The sequence below is a fragment of the Cololabis saira genome, chromosome 11 (assembly GCF_033807715.1).
Source record: "Cololabis saira isolate AMF1-May2022 chromosome 11, fColSai1.1, whole genome shotgun sequence".
NCBI lineage: Eukaryota > Metazoa > Chordata > Actinopteri > Beloniformes > Belonidae > Cololabis > Cololabis saira.
The window spans coordinates 8,692,696-8,704,802 of NC_084597.1; the positions used below are offsets into that span (position 1 = coordinate 8,692,696).

A 12,107-nucleotide genomic window follows, 5' to 3' on the forward strand; every position below is an offset into this window, starting at 1 on the left:
TGAGGTCAGTTTGGATTCGTGGGATGTCGAATTACTGATACTTTATGCATTGTTTGATATGCAAACAGTTTGGTGTGATTCATCCACTGTCCACTTATTCATGTTGAGGGTCGGGTGGGGTCTGCTGCAGTGTATCCCAGCTGTCGTCGGGCTACGGTGGAGGTGCGTCAGTCCGTCACAGGGTCACATAGATGACATGTACGCATAGGAAAACCACAGTACCTAAAGAAACCCCCACAGGCACAGGGAGAACATGCAAACTCCACACAGGAACGCAGGAATGTATATTATAAGCATGTACAGTATGTAATCATCCTGGCTGTTGGAAAAAAGAAAAAAAAGGATATAATGTAGGTATAAAATACTTTTCAGGGAGATTTACAACATGGAGTATGGAGTGGACTCGATACTGTCAAGTTTCTTAGGTTTTTTGCCATGCAATTTTCCCCACTTGAAAGGGATGTCATCTACCCAGAGTATTTTAACTGGAATCCACTCAATGACCAGACAGCTTTTCCTTTTCTTTCTTTTATTTCCAAGGTGCATAATCCATTTTTTGCCATTAGGTGAAAAACCTTTCAATCAAAACACACAAAAAGAAAATGCTTAAATTCTGTACATAATTCAAATTACTATTACTATTATTATAATAGGAAATAAGCATACAAAATCAAGATAAGTGCAGAAAATACCATAAAATAAACACCTAAATAAATAAATACTGTGAAACCCAAACCTTAACATTAAATTGCACATTTACAAATAAAGTTACCCATTTGTCAATTATTTTAGCATGTTGTCAGGTAAGTATGAATTTCCCTTCTTTTTTATCATTTTAATGCATTTTGACATAAATTGTCTCACCTTCAACTGACGCTTAACCATTACTGCATGTATTTTTAACATGAATTATTATTTTAAACATGAATTAATTTTAACATGAATTATTTTATTTAACCTTAATTATATTTACTGCATATTTATGTATGTTTATACTTTGAGAGAGCTAGGTAGAGCTGGTAAAACTGTGTCTAAGTTACATGTTTAATAATTACAGGTGAAAGAAACAAATCCACTGTGATTCATATCAGTTTTAAAAACATTTTACTGTATATGATGTATATGAATGTAAAAATGAGCATGCAGACATCGTATAGTGGAATATGCTGCACGTTTATGCCTTTTGTAGTTCAGTGATTTGAATAAAGAAAATGTATTAATATTCCTCAAACCGTTAAAGGTCATCAGACAAAGCATTCAGTCCTTGTTTATTCTGCTTAAGCACCGTTTCCACTGAGACACCTCCATGAGGATGCCTCTCAGTGAAAGTCAGACACTTCATATATATATATATATATATATATATATATATATATATATATATATATATATATATATATATATATATATAGTTACATGTATAATTTGTAATTTTCTAAGCGATGGTTTTACATTATCTCGAAAACAAGTTTCCATGGCGATGCAGCATGTGAACCAGTTTCAGCAACCACACTTAATTTACAGCAGTTTTGCTTTTGACTCGTCATTTATCTCATGCACCGCTTTCAAAATGTAGTTCAGCTCAATAAATGTATGGTTTAAATAGACAATGAGCGCCTCTCGCCTGTAATGAGCTGGGACGGGCTCCAGCAGACCCCTGTGACCCTGCAAAGGATTAAAAACGGGTATAGAAAACGAATGGGTGGACGGATAAACAATAAGCTTAAAAGAATGCAGTTTGTTATCATTAACAGCTTTGATGAATGTCTCTTTTCCACATAAATTTATGTATAAAAGCGAGAACCAATAACATCTGAAATAAAGTGTTGTGTTGTTTGAGGCCACGTTAATCTCTTCCAGATTACAAAGGAATGAATTAGCTCCCCCCATCTTTGTCTCTGCATTTGCTGAACCTCTGAATGAGGTGGTGCAAAGTTTAAAGGCCCTGACACACCAACCCGACGTCGCCCACTCTCTGCTGACTGCTGTGTCGGTTCGCTCACGTACGTTCTGCGCATGCGTGAGAGGTAATTCCCCTCCATACCAGCAGACAAAACAGACAAACAAAACTCTGAAGCATCACCGCTGGCTGAAATAAATCATTTAAGAAGATAAATGTTGGTTTAATAGATGAAATCTAACAGTTGTAGCTACGCCTGTTAAGAAATTTGCTCCGAAAATTTCAGGATTTTCTGCCAGCCTGCCGGCTCGGGAGCTGATTTATGGTTCAGCGTTAAATCAATGCAGAGCCTAATACGGCGTGCGCCGCCACGTAACCTACGCTGTAGGCTCTGCGTTGGTGTAACGCAGAACCATAAATCAGCCTTTATTCTGGCGCGGTTTGAAAAAGACAAGCGAGTGATTATGTACATTCAGTGAGTGAATATTATGAAAGTAAAATATATATTTCTCGCTAGAAATGTAATCAAAACGCATTTTTATGCAGAAACTAACTTAAAATATTGATTTTATTCATAAGAAATGTCCGCCATGTTTTTTTTTTATTCAGTCCGCAAATGACGACGAAAAGCATTGTGGGAAATTCTGGGAACAGCCAATCACAGAGTGAGCTGTTTGACCGACGGCCGACGCCGATTTGACATGTCGAATCGGCTGAAAAGGTCCCGACAGGAGGCCGACCTGTGGCGACGTGCGGGACACACCGGGGAAACTAGCCCGACAGACGAGCACCGACGCTCACCGACGCTCAACGACGGCCCGACGGCCGTAAATCGGCTTGGTGTGTCAGGGCCTTAAGAGAAATTAAAATGTAAAAATAAAAGCGTCAAAGAGGGAGTGGTGTGGAGCATGTGGGTGTTTGACTCCACCGCCTAGAACCAGCTTCCAGGAGCAACGCTGTAAAAACATGGTTGAAAAGGGAGCTTTTGTATTGGATCTCTTGGGGCTTTTCAACCAACTCAAAATGGACACTGACCGCTTTGATTTACTACGTCATCAAAGCGGAAGCAGGAAAACCACAAAATGAAGGTAAAATTGTTTTGTTTTTAAAAAAACTTCAATATATGGATGATATACAAACAAATATGACATTATCATATTATACTGACATGATATAAACAGTACAAGGAGTGTGAGGAAAAACATTTTAAAGAAAAAGGAGGTGATTTTATGTGGTAATATGGTCCATAATATTTTTCATAAGACTTGATGAGGCTTTCCTATTTTTAAATATTTTGCAAATTGAAGGATTCAAGTCCCACGTGAAAGTTTTATTTGGCATAACCTGGAGAAATCTAGCCTCATGGATATGAAATTTACCCAGCAGACACAGCCATTTGATTTAGACATTATTTTTACACTCAACATTTAAGAATAAGACCAATACTTTCAGTAATAGTAATCAAAATTGTATGAAATTCACAAATCAACAAAGACATTTGAGTCCAAAAGCTGAGCTCAAAATTGTAAGTAAGCAAATCTTTTTAGAGTCACGTGTTTGGTGGACAGTACACATGTTTTTGACCAGACGGTTACATCTGTAAAAATTAGGGCTGGGACTTTAATGCGTTAATTACGATTAATTAATTACAGAAAAATAACGCAACAAAAAAAAAAAGCATTTAATCGCAATTTACTTTTGCACTCCAAACAGTGCGGAACGTTTCTCATTGCACAAGTTCCCGATATACAGTAAGTTATCCGTAATACTGACGCACAGAACTCAACACGAGGAACAACTATGGAAACCCAAACTGATGGGAAGTCGTTGCTGGGTTTGGTGGGCGGAAAAACTTTGTTTTAAAAAAACTACCGAGTGGAAACCTGGATAAAAGCACAGTTGTGTGCAAATTGTGCAAGAAAGAATTTGCCTATCAGCGGAGCTCCTCCGGCCTCCGCTACCTGCAAAGTTTTTTGCTCAGGACAATGGCAGAATAGGAGGGGCTGTCATCAGTTGATGGATCATTTTTGTTTCTGTTGTTTTTCAAAACCATTTATGGTAGAAAGCGCACTCTATGTTTAACTGTTGGTCTGTTTATTTCATGCCAACTATTTTATGCATAACTGTTTTGCAATGTTCAGTTTCCACTTTTCTGGAATGTACTTGAAAGTGCTGTTTTTTAATTTTACTAAACAAAAACAAATGTGTGAGACATAGAAAGTTTACAAAAAGTCCTGAAAAAGCTTGAATATAGCTAACTTGAATTTAAGTTTGTGCCTTGTGGACAATGCAATCATATTCCTATTATTCATATTGCACTCAACAATCAATTATCAAAATAAACACATTTTTGTTGTTTAAGCTCATTTATGTGTCAATTCAATGATTCAGTCATATACCAAAATCCATTTAAATTGAAAAATGTTGCTTCTCTTGTCAAATATTGAAATGCGATTAATTGTGATAAATCAATTAAAAAGCCTCTAATTAATTAGATAATTTTTTTAATGGAGTCCCACCACTAGTAAAAAAAAATAAATAAATAAATAAATAAAATTAAAAAAACAAAAAAAATAAACAAACACTAGTAAAAATACATCAAGAATTTCTGTGATATGTGTTTTATATGTATGAGGTTGTTTAGATAAGATGGTTGCATTGTTTTGGTTGGTTTCAATACTATTTCTTTTCTACAACTTTGTGAATGAGATCGTTTTCCCATTCAACAAATTTTGTTAAAGCATCTTTTTGAAAAGGAGATTTGAATTCATGTTGTGTTTGAATGTGAAAAAACAAGGGAAAATGCCTCCTTTAATGCTGATGTGCTGCACCGCACTGATTGATTCGAGCAAACTAAAGTTTTAATGTATAAGTAGAAATATGACATAAGCGCCTTCAAGCAACGTTATTCCTGAGCTGAACTGACCGGAGCTTGTTTACTTACGTTGCATCTTATTTGTCACTTAAGATAAGTTAACTGGTTTCTTGCAGACATCAAGATCATGCCGATGCCTCTGTCTGCTCTTCATTTGTCTTTGTGATTTCTTTTTTCTTTGTTTGTTTGTTTGTCTTTCCATTAAAAGGTCCAGCCCACTCAGACATTGTTTTCATTCCAGTGGAGATTTGCAGGACAGTAGGATGTTTTGTGTGCCTGCGTTTACTTTCATATTCAAATCTAACGAGAGTCGTTCTCATTCGTGCCTCTTGCTCTGACCTCATCCTAAAACTGCTGAGCCGAAGGTTCCCTCCCGCCGTTACTGTGGTGATCGGTCACATTAATGACTTCCAGGTCGCAAAGCGGTCTCCATGTGCCCGACTTTCCACATCACTTGTAGATATTTGGGGTTATAAAGGGTTTCAAAAGAATATTAATATTCATAATAGAGCTATTAGATTTTTTTTGGGTCTTCATAAATATGCACCTACTCTGGCAATAAATGGAGATATGGGGTGGGATTTTTGTCAAACCAGATGGAAGTCCAGTATGGTGAGATTGTGGAACAGGCTGTTAGGTTTACCAACTAATAGGGTTGCTAGTAAAGTTTTTCTTTGGGATTTTTCAGTTGGTGGTGAATGGGCCTCAGAAATATTTGATTTATTAGTAGAGGGAGGACTTGAAGAACATTATTTTCAAATGAAAAAGGTAGTGATAGAGGAATTTCATGACCATATTCAGTCTAAATATGCACAACTATGGGTAAAAGAAATCCTGCAGAAGCCAAAACTTAAGATTTAATTTAAGAAAAAGTATGAATGTGAAAAATATGTTAATTATAATCCGGCTAAAAGTAAGAGATCACTCTGTGCACAGTTACGGTGTGGTATATTACCCCTGCATATTGAAACAGGAAGATATAGAGGTGAACCTGAAGAAAATAGAATATGTCAGTACTGTGAATTAAATGTGGTGGAGAGTGAAATTCATTTTCTTTTATATTGTCCTTTATATCATGATTTACGTCACGTTTTGTTTGAAAGAATTTATAATCCTGATTTAGATCTGTTAAGTATGGAGGAAGGCGTTTTAATTGAATATCTTTTTGAAAATATTTTAGTTTTTTCTGAATTTTTATTTAAAGCCTGGGATAGAAGGAGAAAGGTAACTTATATGGGATAAAATCCTCAATTTGTGTGTGTTTCTCTGTGACATGGACTGCATATTATTATTGTATGGATTGGTTCAACTGTCTGTAAGGGTTGGTATTGGCTGTTGTGGAGTGAGTTATGATATGATCTAATTATTAGTTAGAGAAACAACAGGCAGAAAACAGGTGAATCGTTCAGTTGCGGCTACAAGCACCAAAATTGTCACACATACTCCTTAGGGGTTGCTCTTTTGATAAAACCATTGTGCCAAAAAAAAAAACACACACACAAAACCTCTAACAATACTAAAGTATACACTGCCATCCATTTTACCAGTGTCAAACATAACAAAAAAAACTCAAATTTTGCAAAATATTAGGATTCTGGGACTGATATATGTTACAAGGAAGTCAAAGTGTAAGTCCATGGGTCCAACTCGAAAAAACCCGAAACACATCCGAAAATAAACCAGAAAAAACCCGAAAATAAACCCGAAAAAACCCAAAACACACCCGAAAAAAACCCGAAAATAAACCCGAAAAAACTCAAAAAAAAACCCAACCAATTTTTTTTGGCACAATGGTTTTATCAAAAGAGCAACCCCTAAGGAGAATGTGTGACAATTTTGCTGCTTGTAGCCGCAACTGAACGATTATTCCTGTTATTTCTCTAACTATATGGACCAGGGTATGGGGGGGCTGTGTGCGTGTGGGTCGGTATTTCTGTGGGTGTATTTTTTATTTTTTTTTTTCATTTTCTAGTGTGGGATATTTTATTTTATTTTGTTTTAATTTCAATTTTAATTTTATTTATTATTATTATTTGTTGCTGCTTATTATCATTATTATTATTTGTAGCTGGAAGTAGGTGGTTTACACACCGGAATGTTATATTTTGATGTAATTAATGTGTCTGTGTAATCCCATGAGGGATGGGTCATTTAAATGTCTGGACACGAAAATAAAATAATTCATTCATTCATTCATTCATTCATTCATTCATGTAGAATCTGATCTGGATGTGACCTCGGTTTCTGGAGTCACAGTCAACTGGTAGTCAACACAATCCCACCTTGGCCTTGAAGAGAAGGCACAAACATGGTGTTTAGATCTTTTTTTTAAAACCCACACACCTACATCCCAGAATCCGCAGCCCCAATCTATCTTGCTTCTGCCATCTGAAATGGGAGCTGTTGGTAAGGTCACCCTGCACCGCCAAGGACCAAGGACAGCCATGTCGCTGTGGAAACCTCCGCTCAACCATCTGGCACTATGATAATAGAGCTGGGAGCAGGTGAGAGTCGGAGCGGAGCGAGACAGCCCCTCGGTGTCACCGAGCGTGCGGTGTCACCTTCACCTACCGTCGACCCCATGCTGAAAACGAGCCATTCTTTACATCAAATCGCATCCATTATGTTGTCCTTGAGAGTGCGAGAATTTCAAGCATGAAAATCGTCACAATGGAGCTAAAATGCATGAAATTCTCTTGGGATGTGGGAGCTTCGGTGGCACAGTGGGGGCCATTGTGTTGTAAACTTTTCCCCTCTGCAGCGACACGCCGCCTCTGTTTCTGATGCCTCTGCAGCCATGACGACAAAAAAAAAGACATGAGGCACTTTCACTACTTTAGTGCGCTTATACTCTGTGATAACTGATAGTGTGCGACAGTTGGGAGTCGAGGCAGATGTTTCTTTTGTCTCGCTTACTGTGCAGAAGGAGAAATGTTCTGCTGTCAGGAGGAGCAAAGGGAGCAGTGACGTCCACAAAGGAAAGAACTTCATGGATATACATGCACCGAATCCTAAACCCCGGGTCTAGATTTAGTTGATATGCTAAGTCACGTCAATGAAATACTTCAACTTTTGATCAGGTTGAGCTGGGGACAGAAAATTGAAGGAAGGAAAAACGGATAAATAACTTTTCAACATTTTCAAGTCTCTATTCCTCAGTGTTTTTTAACCCCAGTAGCAAGAAGGGATGATCAAACTTTAATAAATAGCTTTGAGAAACGCATAAAGAAGCTCTCTTGGAGATGTGAGAGACAGATAGGATGATCTATCACTGTGTGTATTAAATACGATGCTGCAGTTAGCAGCAATTGACTTATAGCCTAACGAGAAAGTAGGGAAAACACATCATCCAGTTCAGCCTCTTTATCAATAATTTATCAGAAAATGAGTTGCATTCCACATCTTTCTTTCCAACCTTGGAAATAGGACATGCTCAAAGATGTCAAAATGTGCTCGTGAAAACGTGTTCAGCAGCAAATATCTATGTAAATGTATGAAACTAAAACCCAACTATTCACGATCCAAACCAACTTCCTTTCGTTCAAAATGCTGGTAAAAGTTCAAAATGTTCAACATTTTTTCTTCTGCAAAATTTTCATGAAACCCGTTCCAAGGACTCTGCCCAGCTGTCCCCCTTCTGATCCAGGTCCTGGTCCAGGTTTCTTCCCTCCTAAAGGGGAGTTTTCCTTGCCAATGTTTGGTTTAAGGTTTGAATTTTAGTTAAATCATCTTGATTAATTGAATGGGACTGAATTAGATTAGACCAGGGGTCGGCAACCCGCGGCTCCAGAGCCGCATGCGGCTCTTTAGCGCCGCCCTAGTGGCTCCTGGATCTTTTTCAAAAATGTTTGACCTTTTTTTTTCCCTTTCTTCTTTTTTCTCTTTTTTCCTTTTTTTCTCTTTTTTCTTCTTTCTTCCCTTTTTTCCTCTCTTTTTCTTCCTTTTTCCTTTCCTTTTTAATCTTGACATTTGGACTTTTTTCTCAACATTTCGATGTTTTTCCCAACATTTAGAATTTTTCATGAAGTTTTGACTATTTCCTCGACATTTCGACTTTTTTCTCAATATTTCGACTTTTTTCTCAAAGTTTTTGACTTTATTCTCAACATTTCGACTTTTTTCTCGACATTTCGACTTTTTTCTCAAGATTGTACTTCAACATTAATCTTGACATTTCTACTTTTTTCTCAACATATCGATTTTTTTCTCAACATTTAGAGTTTTTTCTCGAAATTTTGACTTTTTTCTCAACATTTGTACTTTTTTCTCGACATTGACTTTTTTCTCGAAGTGTATAATAAAAAAAAAAAAATCTTCCCCCACTAATATAGAAACATGCAGCATGTGTTGCCTTCATTCTAAGGCTTATACAAGACTTTTCATTTCTTGCGGCTCCAGACATATTTGTTTTTTGTGTTTTTGGTCCAATATGGCTCTAAAACATTTTGGGTTGCCGACCCCTGGATTAGACTATTCAACTTTTTTTTAAATCTTGCATTTAAAATTGGAATACGGTCAAATAAAAGCAGCAAACCCAAACGAAAACCCCATGAGACAAAAAAGAAGACATAAATACATTAAATTAAATGAACGATTGTGCCAGAGTACTTTTCAAATAACCTGCACCAAAACTTCCCTGAATGGGGCAACAGTTCTTGTTATTCAATAACTACACAACACTGAGGTGGATTTCAAATTTTTATTTAAAGTCCTGTTTTCAAAGTAAACTTTCCCACAAAATGACCGCTGTTGTTCATGTCATATGCAATAATAAAGAGCCACTTTCCCAGCTTGAAATAATTGTACTTCTATTGTTTTTCCTTTTCTCAGCAATAGTTGTCTTGGTTCTACCACCATTTGCATTTAACTGTATTGAATATATATATAAAAAAAACAATATACATGAAAATAAATAACTTAAGTTTCTAGTTAAACATGCGAAGGAAGTAACAAAATCAAGAGATTGTCGCAATTGTACATGGCAAGGCAGGAGATTTACTGTGTGTCCTAGTTTACTTATTTGCCTTGATTTACCATCGAGGAAGATGCAAAGGAAGATGTGATAGAGTGAAGTAAAGGAACTGGAAGCAACGATAAAATCACCTGAATCAGAGTGATACAGACTGCCAATGTCATCCAGGGAGTGAAATCACGCTTTGATTAAACCGTTCTTGGAAGAGGGGCATTGAACATTCAGCAACACTAACTCCTGCATATTTCAGCTCAACAGAACAAAGGACTTATTACTTAACTTCAAAAACCGCGATCCCTTTCTTTAAAACCTGCTGCACCCAGAAGACTGTGCTTAAACGACTAAAGTATAATATAAGACAAATATAAGTTGTGTCTTTGAGGATTTGAGCAGCCCTAGATGGGTGTTAACCACACTTTGGCTGCATGTTTTACGTGACCTTTTATTTGTAAGCATGACAACAATGTGGAGATTTAGCCAAAGTCAGACTTCAGAGCCACGCTGCAGCGTCGGTCGATGTGTGTGCCGTTAAAACAGGAATTCACTGCAGGACTAGGCGTAGATGACTCGGAGTACCTGTGTGCACTGGTAACCAGCACGAATAAAGCTTCACAGTGTAGAAGCACGGGGATTGTTATAATGAGGAGGACAGAGGATGTGCTGCATAAAAAAGGAACATCATCCTGTACAAGGTCGAGGCACTTTCAAAGCAGCGTGCACAGACTAACAAAGGTTAATGCACACACAAACTTACATACACACCCAAAACACACCCACCCACCCACACACACACACACACACACACACACACACACACACACACACACACACACGTGCCATCAGTCTTTTTCTTCTGTACTGAACGGGGGAAGAATATGCCGGTCTTTCAGCCAGAGTCCATGCTGAACAGCTCGATGCCGTGAGGACTCCAGTACAGGCCGACGCCAGAGTTGAAGACCAAGGACCAGACGTACGGGACGAAGAAGTCCTCTGGCTGGTCTTCCTCCACATACTTAAACTTCAGCTCTGGAAATTTCTATTCACACACAAAAAAAAGACAGAGAAGAAATTGTCAAAATGTGTTGTTTTTTTTTTGTTTTAAAAGCAGACTATTTGACTTTTGAGGGCTACTGCAAGAGGTGACTGCATGATCCCACACAGACGCACATCATGTGGACAGGCAGTACTCTCTTGCGTGGGTAACCGCATATGGAACAGTCTACCAACTACAATAAGAGAATGTGACACATATGATACATTTAAAGTTGACCTGAAAAAATGGTTGCTACACAGACAAACTTGTGACCATGTTTGACGTAACCGCTGTTGTCATGTAGTACTGTCTTACTGTTATTACTACTACCTCTCCTTTAGTTAATGCATTGTATTGTTTTTTTTTTGCTTTTTTCTCCCCATTCCCACAGTACAATGACTAAATACTAAAATCAATTCTTCTACACCACATCTAAAACAATAGCATGACCCGGTTTTGCATTGCTGCAACCCCATTCCACCTACAATACCCCTCGTTGTTGTTTTTTTTATTTTAATTATTATTATCTATTTATTTATTATTATTATTTTTTGTTTATTTATATATATTTTTTCTTTCTTAAGTCCATAACCCCATGCACCACGTACTTTATACCTCTACTCTGCACTTTATAGCTGTGACACTTTACATAGACACTTGCTCTTTACTTTAGCCTGCTGCTATAACTTATAACAGTAACTTATAAACTATAAATGTAAAAATACTATGAAATGTGTTATGTGGTTGGTTGTATTTTTTTAACTGAACATTGTATTGCTCTTAAACTTGCTTGTTTTTATATTCTAGCCGGGGACTGCCAATGGGAATTAGCCAATAGGCTACATTTGGGTGCATCTGCTTTTATTTTGTAAAATGCATAATGATGTGCACTGTCCCTCCTTACCAAATAAAATAAATTTAAATTAAAACTTGTCACATTTAAAGAACCAGCACTCAAAAAAGCATGACATTTATTTGGAAATTTAAGTCGGTAGAAAGCTTTTACTTGTGCCCCACAAACATTTATCTGAAGTGCAAGCGGGCGGAAAACAGAGCTCTGCTACTGGAGTCATACGTTTGACGGTGGATGACTAAACACTCAACACCGGTGTAGCGCTGTAAAGCGGAGAGAGCCTTTTTCTTCTGAGCGGTCCTGCTTCCAGAAGTAAAAAATTATCTTCCCTATAGACGGCGATGCATGACTCACGCCTGGGGAGCAACTGCAGCTTGGACGGACATGAAAAAGCTCCCCGCTGAATCATCAGAACTGCAGATGAAACCCGATTTAGAAAATGTGTGGATAAAGCGTCCAGCGGTAGATCTCATC

General features: G+C 37.5%; 1 protein-coding gene across 1 annotated transcript in view; it reads right to left on the reverse strand.

Moving 5' to 3' along the window:
* Positions 1 to 10,550: 10,550 nt before the first annotated feature.
* The window catches only part of dym (dymeclin), a 104,269-nt gene continuing 102,712 nt past the window's right edge, over positions 10,551 to 12,107 (reverse strand). The window contains exon 17 of the mRNA XM_061733261.1: positions 10,551 to 10,783. Within this exon, the coding sequence (XP_061589245.1) occupies positions 10,634 to 10,783 (150 nt within the window). The 3' untranslated portion in view covers positions 10,551 to 10,633. The remainder of the gene's footprint in view (positions 10,784 to 12,107) is intronic.